At 33.1% G+C, this 20,884-nt stretch overlaps 1 protein-coding gene across 1 annotated transcript; it reads right to left on the bottom strand.

The window, feature by feature from the left end:
- Positions 1 to 9,901: 9,901 nt before the first annotated feature.
- LOC127123530 (pentatricopeptide repeat-containing protein At4g35850, mitochondrial) lies at positions 9,902 to 18,530 on the bottom strand. Its single transcript, XM_051053744.1, has 13 exons — positions 18,366 to 18,530; positions 18,129 to 18,282; positions 17,183 to 17,345; positions 16,398 to 16,463; positions 16,183 to 16,280; positions 15,757 to 15,874; positions 15,461 to 15,670; positions 14,403 to 14,479; positions 10,992 to 11,085; positions 10,747 to 10,812; positions 10,583 to 10,660; positions 10,373 to 10,474; positions 9,902 to 10,247 (listed from the first exon to the last, which is right to left on the bottom strand). Exons 1-13 carry the CDS (start codon positions 18,388 to 18,390, stop codon positions 10,152 to 10,154), a joined length of 1,347 nt encoding a protein of 448 aa, XP_050909701.1. The 5' UTR covers positions 18,391 to 18,530; the 3' UTR covers positions 9,902 to 10,151.
- Between the last annotated feature and the right edge of the window lie 2,354 nt (positions 18,531 to 20,884).

The following is a 20,884-nucleotide window of genomic DNA, read 5'->3' as shown; positions in this document are numbered from 1 at the left end:
TTGACTCAATTATAAAAAATAATAAAATTGGTTATAATTACATATGTGCCATTAATGAAAATTGTCACTTTTTTCCGTATTTTTCATTTGAGATTTGAAATACAGAAATCCAAAATTAAAAATGAAAAACATGTTAAACCTGTTTTTGTTTTTCACTTTTAAAAACAATAAAAATGAAAGAGTTTTTAAAAACAGTTTTCTAGAACATTGTAATCAAACAAATTTTTAATTTTATAAATTTTGAAAACAAAAAAACTGTTTTTAAAAACTAAATCAAACACACCCTTAATTTTTTTAATTCACGAATCAACCCAATAAGGGTGTTCACTAACTTTTTAATTCACTAAATTTTGATGAAATAGTACAAGGGTGTTCAAATTTGAATCAACCCAATAAAAAACCGTAAACATAATCAAATTAAATTGAAATTGTAAAAAATTGTATTTGGTTCGGATGTTTTTTGGTCATTTTATAATAAAATTGTACGGTTTTGTTCGGTTTGTAGTTTGTATTATATTATAATCATGTTTCACTTATCCAACATTCAACCCAAAATCTAAATCTATTATGCATTAATGTTACAAATATTCTCTTACTCACACTAGTTAAAGTTTTAGTTTCAACTTTCTTAAATCTCTCTTAATAGTATGACGCATTCTTCTTATCTTCTTTGTCATGTTCGTCTCACCTCTTCTACTATAATTTTTACTCTCTTGTGTTATTTCTTTTTCATCTTCTCATTTTTATATTATTGTTTTCTCTTTCAATTACATTTTTATTGTACATTTCTTCTCTAATCTCGTATCTCTTATGGTTTTTTTCATCTTCTCTAATCTCTCATCTCCTACATTTTTTTTCTTTTTATTATAATATTTTTATATTGTTTTATGCTATTATTTTATGTTATTTATTTTAGTTTTGTCTAATCTTATTTTTGTATATTGAATGAGAAGTTTTTGTCTAAATATGATGAGTTTTGTTGTTATTTGGTAATGTATAAATGACTAAATACAAAATTATGTTGTTCTCTATGGGTGTATGTATGGCTCAATAAAATAATGTAAAAAAGCTAATCAACCAAATCAACTCAAACCGCATTGGTTTGGTTTAGTTTTATTTCTAAAATCCAACTGAGCTGCATGTTTTTCTCTCTTGCGGTTTTTTGCGTTAAAATCGTCTAAATTGCACTGCGAACACCCCTAATATAGCGCATAAAATGCTTATATGGGATAACCAGGTTAATAACTTAAATTAATTGTAACGTGAGTATCTATCGAAACTCTTTCTTCTATCAAATTTGGTGGATTTTCTCATGTAAGTTGATGTATATTTTGATGAAATTAAAGTTAATAAATAAAATACATCAACTCAATTGTTGTCAAATCACTTATTACACCTAGGGCTAGGGTTCAGGTTAGGCTTACCAATAGGAGATTATAGTCCAGCCTATTTAAATAAGATTTATTTATTTTAAAAAAAAGTCAGACTTGCATTCTATAGTTTGAACTATTTGAAAATCACATAACAAAGATATTTTTTACAAGAAAAGTTTAACGTTTAATAATTGGATGTCTACGATAATTAGCTTCCCGTTAAAGTGGATTAAGGTTCGTTCTTTGGGTTTCTTCATTTCTCTTATTGACTGGGGGTGAGACTCACACAAGTGGCTGTGCATTTAGGGGTTGTTGGGTGGTCACCTGCCATCATTTTATTTTGTACAGGTGGAGATTATACTTGCTTTCAACTTGCTCTCTCCGGAGGTCTATGAGCTAGGAGATTCAGGATAGTGTTGACGGTGTTTTAGGTCGATTTATGTTTTTCTTGTGAGGTAATTTGGGTGTTTTCTTGATTTTTTGTTTGGATTCCGCTCTGGATTCTAGTCGGTGTTGGAATGTTGTTCCTGAGTACTTACAGTGCTCTTAACTTTATTTGTATTCTCTTTAACTCAGGAATCTTTTATTTTTAATATGTGGCTTTTATTTTTCTATTAGAAAAAAGTCAGACTTAAATTATGAAAAAGTATGTTTAATTAAATACGACTTAAGCTATTAAAATTGTGGTGGTTGTAACTACACATTTGATAGCACAAGCAAACATCTTATCACAACATGGAGATAAATCATGAACAAAACAAATACAACCTAAAACACGAGGAGAAACAACATATAAAAGGTTTGTAGTGTGTAACAGAGAATGGGGAACCTAATCATTTATAACAGAGGATGACATTCAGTTTATTAAGTACCTTATGGTAAGAGCAACATCAACAACAAAAATTGAGAGGTAGATTGACATTTAGCAAAAGGATACGAGCATTGTCAACAACTTCTCTATATTTTCTTTTAGCGACACCATTTTATTGAGGTATGCGTCGATAACTAGAAATAAAAAAATTGAGAAATATTATTTTACATTGCCATTACGTAAAATGTGAATAATATTTTCAAATAATGTCATAATTTTGGAACAAAAAGGTCTTTAAAATGTTAAACAACTCAGAACGGTCTTATTAAAAAATACTCAAAATACATCCGGAGAAATCATTAATACAAGTAAAAAATGTACACCCTAAGATAGAAGAAACATGACTATGACCCTTAAACATCAAAATGAACAATATTAAAAAGATACGTAACTTTGTTATTAACACGACTATTGCAATTGTATATCTAATAAAGTTCATTATAGTATACTGTGTTTAAAGTAATTGTATATCATGTAGATTACTAAGATAATTACCCTAATATGTGGTGTGAATATTGTAATCTAAAGGGTGTGGTAAGGTAATTAGAGTGGTCTTACCTATAACACCCCAAATAGGTACATCACATACATATATATTAGATAAAGAATTACAACATGGTAAATGAATGTCGGTACAACTACTACACATAATAGCACATCGGAACAAAACATGATCAACAAAGTCTTCAGATCTTTAGGTCACTTGCCTTTACCTTTAGATTACTCGAGCTACCTGAAATAGTTAAATATGGGGTGAGATACAACTTATCTCAGTGAAGTTCGATCTAAACCACAAATCCACTCGCCCAAGGTATTCTCAACGAAAAAAATTATTAACTCCGCATATCTTATAATTATGCGAGTATGGGGACTCGAGATCCTAACAATCTCATGTAGTGTGTGTGAATATCACTACTCGGGTACATAACCCATTTCCTACCTCGGGAAATAACGACTAAGCGGATTCCAGAATGAGCAAGGAACGTTTTCCCCGACCACCACCTCTTATATCGGCCCAGTCACGAGTCACAGACTCCCTTCACTAAATGGAACATCTCTCCTTGGCCGCTTCCTCTCATATGGTCTCAGTCGGAGATCACGGAAGTCCGTCTAGATATGCAATGTCCTTCCCTGATCACCATTTCTCATATGCGTGAACTCGGGTCACATACTACTAAATATCCTTCCCCGGTCACCATTTCTCATATGTGTGAACTTAGGTCACAAACTTCTAACCAAAACTCTCCATATATTGTAACAATTCCTCAGGTATCTCAAGTAAGCCTTGATACACGTACCAACTAAGGTATCTTTACGTGTCAAAATATCTCATCTCTAGGTTATCTCTCTCAACCTAGGGTTTCCTCACTTTATATTATCCATTGATATTTAGCTAACTAGGAACCTAGCATCTAAGAGAAACCACCCTTGATCATTAACTCAATCCTCAAAGAATCTCATGTTATTTCCTAATAACTAGTCAATAAGGCATCACACACAATCATAATGAAATCCCACAATATCAATTGTGCCACTAGGGTTTCAAGAAAAATGGAAGGGAAAAGGGTCAGGGGTTTACTATAATTGCTCGTAATAGCCATTATGACTTGTAATGGGATCCAGACACCCATGCCAACCATATGTTTTACAAAGGCCATCTACGGGTGCCCGTAGGGGATGCTACGACTTGTAGCAGTGCCCATGCCTCCATCCTTATAAAACCAAAAAGCTTATACGACCCCCCGTAACAGGTGATACGAGTTGTAGTAGGGCCTAGAAAATGTGAACTTGCACATTTGTGATTCCCCACATACAATGCACTCGAAAGTTCTAATCCAACTCAGAGCAAACATGTTATAATCATGGGAAAACTCGGGAATTTTCATCAATAATGAACATGCATACACATCACACAAAGGTTCTAGGACTGTCCACAAAATTAATCATGGCATGAGTGTTTACTAACACATTCATGATTCATATAATTCTATCCACATGAAAACTAGTTCATTATTCAAGGTTAAGCAAGGAAGAGACCACAAATAACACATACAAGCAACCAATCACAAGAAAAAGTTTCATTAGCATGCTTTTCATGTCTTTCATATAAGATAAGCAAAACTTATATATTTTTATCACCATTCCTCATCATGCAAAAACTTAGGGTTATTATCCCAATTCAAACCTATGAATCCCACCTTGCAATGGATGGAGAACATGAAATTGAAGGTTAAAAAGTGAATATGGTGGCTATAAGATGGAAGGGTTCTTTTTTCTTCAAGAATTCACTCAAAGATTGTACATGGGAGGTTTGGTGTCATTATTCAAGATATCTTCTCCCCTCTTCTTCCTTCCTTTTCCCCCGGTCATCTCTCTCTCTCTCTCTCTCTCTCTCTCTCTCTCTCTCTCTCTCTCTCTCTATATATATATATATATATATATATATATATATATATATATATATATATATATATATATATATATATATATATATATATATATATATATATATATATATATATATATATCAATTTTTAAGTGAAGAGAGAGGAAACTAAGATAAAAATGAGAAATTTTTCATAGTTTGAACTTTTATAGGCTAGTCATGCATTTACAAGACTGCCCTTACCACTTATGATAATTTACTAAACATGTCATTCCTTTTCTAGTTAAGAAGGATAAGATTTTATAATCCTAATTATTCTAATGATACTCACTCATTAAGGACTTATAACAAGATTAAAAACTTACAATAAGGCACTTGAAAATGCTCTAAAACTTACAATAAGGCACTTGGACGTAGTATGATACTAGTTAGACTCATACATAATGGTTTAACGTGATTAGAGGAACCCAAGACTCATCATGAAGGAGTTATTGAGGGCAATTAAAGACATTATTAGAATCTATCTAAGAATATCTCAAGGAGAATTAAAGCATGTTGCAAGTTGTATTATTAAAGTAATCGTATAGTCATTGATACCGATGAAGGAACGTGAAAAAGCTATTTAACTCTCGATACAAAACTAACCATTGTAGTTTCAAAGTGAGGGGTGTAAAAACCCTAATTCATGAAATGTAGGCAAAGATAGATAAGAGTAAGCAAGGTAAGGCATATCGCACGAGCAAAGGAGAAAAATTGCATCATCAAATGATGGATTAAGGGATGTGACAATCATCGTAGTACAAACATGAACAACGAATAACTCTAGACAAAAATTTGCACGAAATAAACTTTTATTTGAATCCTTTTAGTTGTGGGAAAGCTGAGAAAACTGAACTGCTAGTTCAATTTCTATTTTCAAATTTTGTAGTACAAATATTTGTCATACTGTTAGTCTTTTAGTTATAACTCACTCTACACAAGGCTTTTAAGAATGAACCTTACATTAGACAAAATTTCCTACATATTAGACTTTGCAAGTGTCTCATTTCATTAAGTAGAGTAGGAGAAATACTAGTTACAATATGGACAAAACATGTTGCTTTATTTCTGTATCAATTCATATTGTTTGATTAAACTGAACCAACTGGAAGTTTAAGTCCTAAAATAAAAAGAAAAATCTTAAAATAGACATTCTAAGTTTTTTAAAGAATGTTTGTTCGCTTGAATATGACTCCATTTGATATTTTAAACAATTAGTCGAATTTGAGATATAACTAGTAGAAAATATGATTTCTAATGTAAAGACAAATCTCGGGTGATTTGTTAGTATATGAGCATAAGGTAAACTTATAATTTATCCTAATTGCTTATAATCTTCCTGATTGTTTTATTTGAACCTAATTTTTTAGGACTATTCCTATAGTTGTATTATTAAATGTGACATATTATATTTTATCCCTCTTCGAAAGTTCACCAAGATCGTAGTATCTCGTCCTACTCCATTGATTATTTTTTAGGTATAAGTTTTTTTCTTCCTAGTCCATTGGAGTTGGATCAGACCTGAGTCTAGATTTAGAATTTTGTGTTATGATTCTGATTTCAAAAGTATTAGAATGTAAGATTATCAATATTTCTTTTAAGTAAAATGTTTTAATTGATAACTCTTTTTGAACTGTAAAGTTATTACAAAAAGATTTTAGTGAAATATGATCTCTGTTTTAAGACTCTTTATGTAAAAACTCTAACTAAGAAGGTCAAACACCATTTTATTCAATTTTTTTTATAAATTCGGAACATCAATCTTGAATGTGTCTATCTATAGATGTTTGTGCAACCTTAGCAATTTTATTAAGTAAATCATCAATCTTGAGTGTGTCTATCTATAGAGGTTTATGCAACATTAACAATTGTGTTAAGTAATTCATGAAACCTGAAACATCAATCTTGAGTGTGCTTATCTTTCCAACGGTAAGTACAATAGAAATTACCTCTACCTCTCAAACATTAACAATTTTGTGTAGTAAGTCATGAAACCCGAATGTCTTTATCTTTCCAACAACAAGTAGAATAGAAATCACCTTTATCCCTCAACCACCTTGACCTCCACTGCTAGAGTTTGAAATAAAAGCAAAGGACTCAAGAATAGTAAAAATATCTAGACAACAATTAATGAGCTCTTATATTGTCGGATGGTAGTATTTGATATCGTTTGGATTTTAAGAGGATTGTCCTCTTTAGGAAGACCAGAAAGAAAGGATAACACCATGGATATGGATGCTCATGGATGATTAATTTTCATAATCAATCCATAACCATAAATAATCCATATGATATAATCGGTTATTAAAACCAATTATCATAACTGAATTTTATTTTGTAAAATAGTTATAAACAGTTATTAACAGGTTATTTCCATAACCAAATTTATAATTAATTTTTTTTAATCATTTTTTGTAAGAATTTTTTTTTTAAGAAAAAATATTTATTTTCAAAAATAAAAAAATCATATTCTTTTATTTTTAGAAAAAAACTTTTTTTCAAAAGAATCATTTTTTTATTTTTATTTTTTAAAATTAAATGCTTTTTTTCAGTTTTTTTATTTACTGAAAAAAATATATTTTTTTATTTTCAAAAGAAAATAAATTTAAAAAATATAGACTATTCTATTTGAATATGGATGTCCAATTATGGATTTGATTAAAACCATATTAATAATATATCCAAAATGATTTAGTTAAAATCAAATTAATAATTAATTAATTTTTAATAATTAAATTTGGATATGAATAATTTAAATAACCGGTTAATTTGAGCACTCATAACCATGAACATATTGTGAAGTTTTTTCAATACACACTTATTATTATGGGGAGGATTATGATTAAATCAATAAGATAATATCATAATAGATACTTATTATAATTACATATCTCAATAGAAATAAAGAGAATTTTTTACAACCAATTTGTAAAGAAAATTCTCAAAATATCCCTGATTTCAAAAAAAATCCTAAATTACCCCACTTTTAGGAGGAGACGCCAATCCAATTGGCGATTCCTCTTAAAAATTGAATGGAGGCGCCAATTGGATTGGCTAGGGCATGCGCTCTAGCCAATCCAATTGGCGCCCATGTGTATTTTTACAAAGGAGGCACCAATTGGATTGACACCTCAGTGTAAAATGCAATTTTTTTATTATAAATAGATGTGTTGTGTGAGTCATTGTTCCATATCTCATTTAATCATTTGGAAATTATGTTTGGTGTTCGTCGCCCATACGAAAAGGTGATTTATGCGAGAGACAAACCTCAGATACTGATGCTCTTCTGGAACATCACTACGTTCGAGCAACTGAAGAGGGAGTTGGTTCGTTGGTTAGATGGAAAAATACAAGAAGGGGAAAAATTAGAAGTATTGAGAGACTCGATAGTATCTTTGGTTGGGTGCGAATGAAGACTGATAAGGATGTTAGGGAAATGATGTTCGGTTGAGATGAAATCAATTTGATTGTTGTAATTAGTTAGAAATATTTTTGTTTTCAGTTAGCTTATTTTGTATTGATGTTTGTTGTGAACCTCGTTGTAACAAAAACTTTATGATATATAATAATTGAAGGTTACAGAAATACAATGTTACAAAAAGCTTATGACCCAGATGATGCTCCTCGATTGGGACAGTTGTTCTTGTTGTGTCCTGGTTGACGACAGATACTACATAATCTTATCATTTTATTTGTCGAATTCATTTATGTCCTGATACGTGTGTTGTTTGGCCTTCCTTTTTTCTTTCTACGCATCTCGTCGTTGTGCCAAACTATATCACCTTCATATGGAGGCCAGTATTCCTCCATTGGTAATACCGAGAAGCTTTTATTATATACATTCATGACGGTGGCGACCTTATACACATCAGATAAATTGTTGTAAGCGTCTTGACGAGTATATGCGCATGCTTCAATGACATGGGAGCAAGGAATGCGGAAGACCTGGAATTTTCCACAGTCGCACCAACTTCTGTTTAGTCTAACAGCATATGCTAAATTTGGTCTCCCCTCGTTGTGGTCCATTGTTTCCTAGACGCTGAAATTTTGCCTATGACGGTCAAAGACTGTTACAGCATGTGTGCTAGCTTTGATACTCTCCTCTTTCATGACTTTCATGCAACACTCACTGTAGACATTAACATCGCACTCCATCTTTCACCTCTGGTTACGAACGTAGATGTCAACCTATAATAGGTCGATCTTACCAAGGCGGTTATTTGGCAGATTTCTAAGTCCTTTGCATACCCCATTCATGCATTCCACAAGGTTTGTTGTCATATGACCCCATCGACAATCTCCGTCAAATGCTCTTGTCCACTACTCTACTAGTATGTTATTTAGCCATCTCCATGCGTCTTCATTAGACAATCTAATTTCATCACGATAATATTGAAATGACGACTGAGTTAGAGCATACCCAGCATTCACCACCTTCTCTGGCATGGGTCATGAACTCAGTTACGGCGGTACACCCTCAACCGTCCCGGTTGCCCACCAATGAGTCAAACACAACCCAACTACTCTGGCATGGGTCATGAACTCAGCTACGGCGGTACACCCTCGATGCATACTGAAGACTATGTCGACTTGTCTGACTACCTCAATATGATCATCAACATGGGTTAGGGAAACAGGTTAGGGTAGGTAAGGGATGTGGGACCGAAGGTCGGTTAGGTGATCCTGATCATCACCATTATGCATTTTTGTGTAAACGAAAAATTTTATTAATATCAATTGATCCTATTTCAAAATTATGTATCACATAGACCATTTAGCAAAAAAAAAATGCATTTTACACTGAGGTATCAATGCAATTGGCGTCTCCATTCAATTTTTAAGAGGAGTCGCCAATTGAATTGGCGCCTCCTCCTAAAAGTGGGATAGTATGGAATTTTTTTTTAAACCAGGGGGGTATTTTGGAAATTTCCTTGAAAAATTGGATTATTTTGATTAAAAAATTCAAATAAAGACATCAAAATTGTAAGTGAAAGAAAAGAGTAATTAAAACTATATTTAAACTTACTCATTTTTAATTTTAGGAGATTTGCAAGAAAATGCTTAGGTGATCTAGCTTTATTTAATACTAAACATATCATAGTGTTCACCATAAAAAATGACCTCTTAATCAACATTCAACACTTAGATCAGATGTTATTGCAACTTCATCTCTTAAGCAGATACCAATTCCAACACTTTGATCATTGATGTTATTACAATTGATCTTGCCAGTTTCCGGTAAGTTAATCTCTATCATTCATTTATTTTAAAACAATAAAAATCAAACCGAGTGCACCATTTTCAATGAGATACACCTTAGACAGGATTGATGAGACTGCGTGAATTAATGAATTCCTAAGATCAACTCATACATGAATCAAGTTTAAAATTTCTTGGTAACTAATGGACTCTCTTTTTGAACCAGAAAAACCTATCAACAGCTAACAGAATTCACAACAAAAAAAGGAAAGAACATAAATCTCTATACATTCACGCTTCCCCTAAATCTCAGGCGAAGGCTGTCGTACATTTGAGTAACCAACACGAGTCTTGGATCATCTTGAGGAATCTGCCGATCCTGCAATTTGACACACAAAGCATTGACATCAAGGGTATAATCCAATTGTTAGATAGCCAGATTAGATGATGTGACAGTAGATATCCTTTATATTAATCAATCTATTGCTGAGGTGAATAACTCACCTTCAAACCCTGGTAGTATGCTTCCACCGCAGGCAACGTAGGTTTGATATTACGGGCTCGCATCAAGTCCCATATGTAGTTAGCATTAGTATATCCTCCGGTCTAGGAATTTAAAAACAACAAAATTGTATATTAACTCCTGAGCGACATGTATTAATCATCTCGTCTCAAGCACATAACAAGATGGTATAATTGGAAGAGTTTGTTTACCTTTTCACCAGAAGCCCTGAGCAGGAGCTCACTTCCCATTTTGACATTCATGAAAAAGTTTCTTTCATTCATTCTTACCTACAATTGCAGATTAAATTTGAATCTTTAAACATATCAAATTAATTTCAAATTAACAAAGTTGATCAAGGTCTACAATAACTTACTAGTATATCTTGAGAAATTTGCATTCCTTTCTCAGTGTACCCAACCATTGCCCCCTCGGCAAGTGTCTGCAGTAATGTTGGTTGGTATAACATTAATCAATATGCATTTTATACAGTTTGTGAAAGAAAAAAAAACTAGTCAATTTAACCAGGCCCTTGGTAACATTACTGGTATACGAAGAAATACAAGCATCCAACTACAAAATTTGGTATTTTATTGTACTAGAAACTATGAGAAAACTCACCACAAAAAGTTCGGCAGCATTACCCTTTCCTAAATTTATAAATTCCTCAAAATATTGAAGACCACGGTCAATTTCTCCAGCATGACAATAGCACCTGCATAATAATGGTAAATAGATTTTATAACTGAAATTTGTATATAATGGACAATAAAAACAGTTGAAACAGAAGCAAGAAATGAGGATTTAGTCTAGAACCAAAAAAGTTCAAACTGCAAATATATTTCCTTATTTCACCACAACCAAGTTGACCCAGTTTGATGGTTACAAGTATTCCTTTTACAAGCAGCTTATAGTTTATTATTAGCAACAACCCCGATATTCCGAACTGGTTTGCATTCTATGGTTGCATCCCTGAATCTAATCTACCCATATCCAAGAGTCCAATCCGGCTTTACATGAGGTAACTTCCTAGACCCTTCAAGTTCTAGTGATTAACCAGAATCTAGCCCAGCCTTACACATGGAACTAGAATTCAGCTCAATACGACTACTACACTATGAAGACTTGCATCTTTGAATTGCCCTCAGGAAAGATACTAGAGCCTTTATCAAAGCCACTTTACACTTTATCCAACTACCGATGCTTTGAACAGTTTTCACCTAATCAAAAAGCCTTCCTCACAAGCCTAAACACTAACAATGCCCATCTATCTATCTGAGACATTGTCTAACAGGAAATGAAAACAAACTATGGACTTTGAGATGGAGGCATTGGATAAATACAACTCTTGGAAATTGGTTTCTTTACCAAATGGAAAGAAACATGTAAGGTGCAAATGGATATACTATTTAAAATACAAGGTTGATGGATCTATTGAGAAGTACAAGGCAAGATTGGTAGCCAAAGGTCTCACTCAAATTTATGGAGTAGATTCCTCAAAGACATTTGCTCGAGTTGCAAAAATAGTTTTTGTCAGGGTGATATTATCTTTAACAGCTAATCACAATTGAAACGTACACTAATTTGATGTGAAAAATACCTTCCTTCATGAAGAACTTGAAGAGATCTACATGAATGTAACCCCTAGATAATGTGAACATACTACCGCCAACACCGTAAGCAAGTTAAAAAAGAGGTTTTATATGGGCTAAACCAATCACCACAAGCATGGTTTGGAAGACTAACTAAAATTACGGTAGGTTTGGGCTTCAAACAAAGCCAAAGAGATCATAATCTTTTTATCAAACACTCAAAGACAGGGGGAGTGACAATATTACTAGTGTATGTGGATGACATTATAGTGACAGGTGATGATAAGGAGAAACAACAATTGCTAGGCCAACACTTAACCAAGGAATTTGAGATTAAGATCGTGGGAAAGTTGAAGCATTTTCTAAGAATTTAAGAGGCAAACTCCAAGAAAGACATCTCCATATATCAACATAATTACATAATTAATCTTCTACAAGAGACTGGCAAGACAACCTAGAAGTGCACGAATAGATCCAAATGTATTGAGGAACGAAGAAGAAGATAATGTGGTTGCTAAGAAAATGCATCACATGTTAGTAGAAAAACTTATATATTCATCGCATACTAGACCTGATGTTGCTTTTGCTATAAGCGTAGTGAGCCACTTCATGCACCAACCAAAGGAGATTTATTTACAAGTTACACTCTTAATCATGCAATATTTGAAAGGAACTCAATGAGAAATTTTGTTCGAACGAAATAGAAATGTAGGTCTTGAAGCATATATTTGTGCTGACTTTGCAAGGTTAATTGGGGATAGAAGAACAACTACATGATTTTCCACCTCCTAGGTGGGAATCTTGTGACATAGAAGAGTAAAAAATAAAGTGTTATCCAGATCTAGAGTAAAAAATAAAGTGTAATCCAGATCTAGTGTTGAAGAAGAGTTCAAAACAATGGTACAAAGGATATGTGAACTACTATGGATGAATATAACCTTGTAAGACTTGAAGATAACGTGAGATGAACCAATGAAACTTTATTTAAATAATAAGTCTACTATTAGCATAGCCCATAATCTCGTGCATCATGATAGAACCAAATATATTGAAGTTGACAGACACCTCATCAAAGGAAAAGTCGATAGTGGTCTTATTTGCAAGGTAGTCAGACTCGAGATCCTACGCAAGATCGGGTAGGGGTAACAAGATCGTGAATCGGGGGATCGTAACACGTATCGTAAGATCCTACCAAATTTAGAAATTCATATATATTGCATATATATTAATAATATGCATATGAAGCAGCATAATTTTGTAGAAAAAAACTTCAAATATCACTAAAATTACTTTTAAAAACTGAAATATAATATTCATTGTTTTTAAAGTCGGAGAAAAAATAAAGAATGAAATGTTGTTTTTACGTGAGAGAGAAGATAGAGGATGGAATAATGAATATGAGATAATTGTTGTATTTAACATGAGAGATGTTTAACGTGAGAAAGTGAAATGAATAGCTGTATTTTTAGGGAAGTTACACTAATCATGGATGTATATTGGAAAGTTGTATAAATTATTGAGTTGGTGGGTATTGATTCCTCATTTTTATTAGGCAGAAACAGTTTAAATGAGAAAGAGAAAAGAAACTTATCAAATTTCAATCAGAAAAAACTGTTTTTTAGGGTTTTTTTGATCCGGGTCGCGAACCTGGCCTGCAAACCCGGATTCCTGGGGGCTTTGAACAGAAACGGTGCTTCTTCCCCAAAACAACGATTCCACCGTTTTCACGTGTTATAGCGGCGATTCTGGCTGCGTCTACCAAAGCAATTTTGGTCATTCTCCGGCACGGTGGGGGGTTGCAAGATCGCAAAACCGTACAATCCTACGAGTAGGATCGCGATTTTGACTACCATGAGTATTTCCATTAAATTTTCCATTTCTTTTGTAACTATTCGGTTGCCTTGTTTCAACTAGTTGCCACCATATCCTCTACAAACTATAAAAGATTGTTGGCATGACACCATACACCATTTGTTAACATTATTTAAGCCTATATTTAGATTGATGGAACAGAACGGAATGAAATATAGATCTCACTCCATTGTTTAGGTATTTTATTAATAATATTTCATTTCATTGCATACATCCCAAACCGGATGGAATAAAAAAATGGAGAATTGGATGAAATGGAATGAATTCCATCATGTTTCAGTCCACTCCATTCATTATTTGCAAATCCAAACAATAGAATCACATTATTTACCACTACATTTCATTTCGTCACATACCATACCACCAATCCAAACATACTCTAAGCGATGTTAAACCTAGATGATGGCATGCAGCAAAGGAAAGCAAAAGAGAAGCAATTAATCAATGCACTAGTCATTAATGTAATTAGTGACTAACTTAAGACAAGCATAAATTTCAGTTTCGTTAATCTACATTTACGTACTAACATAATGATATAGTATGATAGAATGCATGAGAAATTAATTACCTAATTACTTGCGTGACAATATAGATATCAGGAGTTTTCTTCTCCTTGCTCAGCATTTCAAGAAGTGTATCCGTCAACTGCCAAAATTAGACATCAGCCATAGAAATTTTAAAAGGCAATTTAAACCAAAAAAGAAAAGGTATTAACTAATGCAAAACAATTATTGAACGGGCAAGGAAACAATTGATGTTGTGATCAGTGATTACACCACCACAAACCAGAAATATAGAGCTATTGTACGAAATGTTAGAGTGAATGAGAGGCATAGTTTTTCAATCTAGACTCTACTTAAGCTTAACCAATCTGCAAAAATGGGCTTAAGCTTAAACCTGATGAAAATTCAATAAAGGAGCGACAACTGGTCTTGCAAAAAACAAAAACACAATTCAAATCAGATAAGTGGATGTGATTCAATTAAAAAAGCTAAATTATACTACATCAAAAACTAAACTGGACAGAAAAGAAAACAGAAACCAGAAATTGCCCTTTTTTAATTTTTTCCCCTTCTACAAATACAAAAACAAAATGATCAAATTGAAATTGAGCTTTAAATTTTTAGCCCTATAGAAAAGAGGAAGTCCAACTTCTAAAATTTATGTTTTATCTTCAACAAACTAAAACCACCATGCATGCTATAAAGGATAAACATGGAAGAGAGGTGTAGTTTGCTCATTGAGATTACTACTCCATAGAAACTAGAATAAAAAATGAACAATTAGATCCTTTAATTAATATCACTATTTCTGTCGTTTATTTAATCTCTTTTTACTGGTCAGGAGTCAGGGAAGAGGGTAATCATAATAGGAGAACCTTTAGAAGGGCTACCATTAAAAGGAAGACTGACATGTAACATTCTGGTTTAATTGGCAATAAAATCACACCAAAAGCCCTTGCCACACCAGTAAGCAAAAATGAAGTAGGTAAAGAATATTTAAAAGAAATGTACAATATTAACCAGTAAAGTGGGTGTTAAAATTCAGCAATGCCACTAGATAACGACAACACTGCAAGAACCATTTAAAAATAGCATGAAAATTCAGAGACACAGCGCTTCATACCTTAACATTCTTGAAGTCTGCAGCAGCATTGAATGCAGTATGATATGCTGTAAATGCCCTGTTCAAGAATCCTCCGCGCCTATTAACATATTCTGCCGTTGGTAAGTTATATAACTCCTCATCAGTAACACCCACCATCACATTCTCAGCATTGGCACTGTCGGTTTCTACTGAAGACCATATCTTCGACCTCTCCACAAACTCGGTAACCTTTTTCCACAGAGCAATAAGTTCAAAGATTTATGGAAAAATACACAATAATACATGTCAAATCAAGAAAAAGATACGGAAACTACTTTTGCATCAAAATCATCCGTAAAAGGTGTTTTGTTCTTGTGTGCAACTATAAGCCCAGCATAGCAGAACTTGTTTAATCCCAGACCAGCTGCAGTCATATCACGGACAATTGCATACCTGGATATAATTTGAATAAAATATTTTTTTGAAAAATATAAACTCATAAAAGTAAACTTGATGATGGTGATACACATTTGGCAATATAAAAAAAGATAACATGAAATAGGAAATACTCATATGTGAAGGAATGAATGAAAAGAATCAAGTTATAGTAAAGTACTAGATGCAGCAAAACTACTGTAAAAACAGGAATACTAAAATAATGTTTTGAAAGGAAACAAAATTATAAAAAATGGCATATTTCCTTTGGGTCATTCTTTTATTAGTAGTAAATATATGAATAAAAAAACAGCAATATAACATACACTCGGTCTATGCGCCCTTGTGCTGCACAAGCATGTAACAAGCAGATGTAGGTTTGTACATTTGGCTTTACTTCCATGGATTTCATCTCCTCCAAAATCTTCATTTTAAAGGACAATAAATGAAAATATTATATATCTAAAGACGAAGAAGCAATAAGCACTTCTAATGCAGTAGAATATTAAAATCCTGTCTACAAATAGATGGTGACAGGTACCTGAATAGCCTGATCAGAGTTCTTGGATTTCCCACAGGTTGAAATTAGAAAGTTGTAAAAGGTAACCTACATCATCAATATGAGACTAGTCATTGGTCTTCAAAAATAAAAAATGTAAAGGGGAAGTTGACAGAATGTTGTCAACAAGTGTTATGGGGCTACGCCATGTTACAAAAAAAACAATTGAAGAATGATTCTGCTGATCTTCTTTACTTCAAGTAGGATTTATTTCACACGGGAGTTATAAACCAATCCCCTTTTTATGCATATACTCGTACATACAAATAAGGCTGTTACTTTTAAAATACAAAGTCTGTGCAGCCTCTAGTTACAGCCAATTAAAGTCACATTTTTCTGACTAAAATACAAAAATAGATTACATAGAAAAGGAGAACCTTAACTACATAACTTGGTATTACTCAAGATTATCCACATTCCACAGCTGTTGCAACAAAAAGACACAGAAAAAAAGGCTTAACCGCCAAATACACCATCAAGACATTGGATTGAGAAAAAAAAACAATACAGTACAATCATTTTAACCATTTCTATTTGGCAGTAAGAAGGAAAAAAGGGGCAGAGCTATTCAAAAAGATGTAAACTTCAAACCACATATCGGCAACTAACTGAAATTTAAAGTTTCATGTAACCAGGTTAAAGTATCCAATTTATCATCACAAACTTCAAACATTACACACCCAATAACGCATATTAACAGCATAACTTCAAACAAAAAGTTGAACAAGCAAAAACTTATGAAGAAAGCAAAAAAAAAATGTACATACATCAGGAACCAAACCCGTGATTTTCATTTGGTCCTTGAAGAAGAAAGCATCATGCATTCTAGAGCCTCTCATGGTTCCAACAATAAGGGAATGAAAAGTGTCTCGGGTTGGCTTCACTCCATCAAGCATCATATCATCATACACATCCCTTAGCAAAAAAACCCTAACAAATAATCCAACAAACCCAAAATTATATTTAAAAAATATATCAAAAAATGGGGTGTCTCAAATGAATCAGAAAAAAATAAATAAGTAAATACACAAATTGATCCCTATCAAAGAAACACAGATCTATTTGGTCCTCATATATAATTTTACGAATCTATGTTCGAGAAAATGAGGCGATTCCCTCCATAAAATAATTTGTTTACTTCTCAATCCCTCTGTAGCTGGTCATCCTCGTAGAACAACATATAATAATTAAGAACAGATTTCAAATTGTAGCATCGGTTCTATTCCCGATTCATAACAGCGGCAAATAGATCAATGCATTATGTCTTCAAGAGAAGCTTCTATCGAAGTTCACTATGAATCTTATTTTAGCCATAATTAAATAGGAGCTGCCTTCACTCTCTTCTCAATAAATAATTCAAATATCCCTTCAATACTTTTAAAGATATTTTAGTACCAATCAATAAATAATTTGACTGATTTGCAAAATTTGAGGAGGAAACTGGCATTTTTCAATTTTCAGGGGAAAACTAACAAGTATATCTATGCATTTTTTTCATGGGCAACTATTTTTTCAGGGAACATATTATAGACTATTTTGCTGCCCCCAACTATAAAAATTCTCTGAATCCTTCCTTGAATATGATACTATAATATCTGTCCCTAAATTATCCTAAAAATGACTAATTTATCTAACATTTTATATGTTTACAACAAAATTAATAATTTTCAATTCTTAAAAAATAAAATAAAATAACTCAAGAGAAAGAGGAACCTTCTTTGAGCATTGAGAGAACCTAAAACAGTGTTGTATTCAGCGACATTGTTGGCGTAATTCCTCTTGGAATACTCTTCTGGGGAAGCATTGAAGAATCGGAGCCCCGAAACTCGACACAGTAACCTATCACGCGCTGCAAAACGGGTTTTACCTGGGAAAAAAAAGTGATTATAAAAAAGTGAAGTTAAAATTCTGAAATAAGTGATTGTGTATGAAATTGAAGAAGAAAAGTACCTAAGAGAGATTGAAGGAACTTCATAGTAGATTTGAGAAGAGAATATTTAGTTCAGTTCCTCTCTCTCTCTTCCTCGTTAAACCCTTGCGTTTTGTTTGTTACTACTCTGTTTGTTTTTTGTTGGGCCTGTGCGTTGTTATTGGCTTTGGGCTTGTTGATTTGGGCACTTGTGAAGAACAGCATTTAACTTGCCATCCCCATCAACATGACACCCGCCATTGCGTATGAAAAGACAACACTACCTTACAAAATTATTTCATTCATTTTCGAAATTCACCGTATCCACGCGTGAATCACAAAAGTCTGGGGAGATACCAAAAATATTAAAAACACTATCGGAAATTTCAAAAATAGTACGTTTATTACCGCAAATGTCATAATTTCCAGCATTTTATATCGGAAATTTCAAATTTTCTGATATTAATTCTAACATTTTAATTGAAAATTTTCAAATTTTTGGTACAAAATCCCATGAAAATTCCTGAAAGTTTTAGAATTTTCGGTATTTATAAAAAAATTGTTTTTATCGGAAATTCTGAAATTTTCGATAATTATAAAAAAATTGTTTTTTACCGAAAATTTTAGAATTTTCGTAAGTTATTAAAAAAAATTGTTTTTTACTGTAGATTTTGAAAATTTGCGGTAGTTAATAATTTTTTTAAAAATTTTCCTTTTTTTGTAGTGAAATACAGAGGCAGAGACGACACTATTGCAGGTAAAGAGTTATTGATAGAGCGGTAGACGAGGTTATGGCTGCTGAAAAAACATAGACACTACCAGATGATTTTGGATGTTTCATCATGTTCATTATGTCATCAACGGACCTTGAAATCTTATCATCTAACTCGATCGGTCCATTTGTTAACCCACGATAAAATGATCTTCATATATCTTTCACATCTTCATCGGTCTTCAACTTAATAAGGTCGTATCTCATCCTTTCGTCAGCATCAATCTAATATTCACGAAACTCGATCTTTCTCACCTTCCTGTTTTCAGTATCAGGCAACAATTCATTCAACTTGGACGTCAGGCCGGCGATAGATGTGGTGTCATCCGGAAGTCGAAACTCTACGGAAGGTGAAGCTCCGTTGAAGTACACTTCTGTCTTAATCAAAAATTGAGGAAGAGGCATTTTTGAGATGTTTTTATCAAACTATAGGTGACCCCCTATTTATACAATTTCGCATTTACTATGGATCATACAAAAGCATTGGTGCAATCACAACCATTCAAAAATGTCGATAAAATCCTGAGTGTTTAAAATTTTAAATAAATAGCGCTACTTGGGAATTTCACTTTGACGGAAATTTTCGATATCAAATGGTAAATTTCAAAAAAAATTGAAATTTGAAACTTACCAAAACTTTTGAAATTTTTGGTATACTGGAAATTTTGTTTATACCAAAAATTTCGTTTTAGCCTACCGAAAATTTTGACCAGAAATTTTATTCAATTTTAAAATCACGTGAAGTATGAAGGGTGTTATCAGCCATTGTTTATGGAAATGTTAAATTATGGGGAATGCTCATTCTAATTTTAGTGGTGCCTTCCACACCTTTGAAAATTCAAAATTGCATTTCACGCATCCTGAGATGCATCTCCGGACGCACCTAAACCAAACTAAAATGTGTTATTCTTATATCTCCCCCATTTTGATCAAAATATGGTTCAGAGATGCATCTTTGTATATTATTTAGATGTATTCGGAGATGCATCTCTGAAATGTCTGCTCAAGTCATTTTACAGGTATTTGAAACGTAGTAATTGCAATGAGGGATTACTTCGGAGATGCATTTCCGAAAATCCCCCTGAATGGTTTCATAACAGCTCCATTGTCACAACATTATATTTTTTTTAGGCCAAGTTATATTAACATAAAATCAAAGTTAAATCATAGTAAAGTCAAGTTTCATTAAAGGCAAATGAAACTAAAAAGTCATACATAAGTTCAAAAATTCAACACCATACATAAAAAAGTCATGTTCTCCACAAGGGCCAACTGGGGAATGTCATCCTCAAAGAGTCGTGACTCTATGCCTGTTCAACACATCTCCACAACACGCTGATAGACCATCGTCACGCTCTCGACCTGGCCTTCCTGAGCCTCAAGTACCTCCTAGTTAGTTGGCTTATGCTACCTTCCAAAAGCGTCTGGTGTCATGATAAAGTGTGAAACCATATAAAACCATGTCATGTAGTTGTCTCTATAGGGCCAATGTACAAGGGCTAGTATCTTGTGATACTCCTCTGATACATGGTGACTCTCGAAATCGTCAAGTACCGCATCGAGATCTTTGTGGTAGACAGTAGAAGGAGCAGACTCGTAGGAGGTCTCAGAATAATCTACATATAGCCAAATTGTTACATCACTCGCCCTAGCAGATAAGGATACATAAGAGATGACCAACATGCCAACCATCTAGAATATAAGAAAATGACGTTAAACTGACACATCTAACGACGACCCTCGTATGGGCAGAACCAAACTTCATATGGTATACGATCAAGATAGACT

This window comes from Lathyrus oleraceus, chromosome 1 (assembly GCF_024323335.1).
Source record: "Lathyrus oleraceus cultivar Zhongwan6 chromosome 1, CAAS_Psat_ZW6_1.0, whole genome shotgun sequence".
Lineage (NCBI taxonomy): Eukaryota > Viridiplantae > Streptophyta > Magnoliopsida > Fabales > Fabaceae > Lathyrus > Lathyrus oleraceus.
Note: the sequence above shows the minus strand (reverse complement) of the source record. Positions and strands in the feature narration are given on the sequence as shown.

Bases quoted from the DNA above. Each gene is read 5' to 3' on its own strand.
- LOC127123530 (XM_051053744.1), bottom strand. From the start codon at position 18,390: ATGAAGTTCCTTCAATCTCTCTTAG. The intron at 14,480-15,460 runs GTATGAAGCGCT...TAATTTTGGCAG, and splicing joins CAGACTTCAAGAATGTTAAG to TTGACGGATACACTTCTTGA. The intron at 10,661-10,746 runs GTAAGTTATTGT...CTGCAATTGTAG, and splicing joins AAATTTCTCAAGATATACTA to GTAAGAATGAATGAAAGAAA.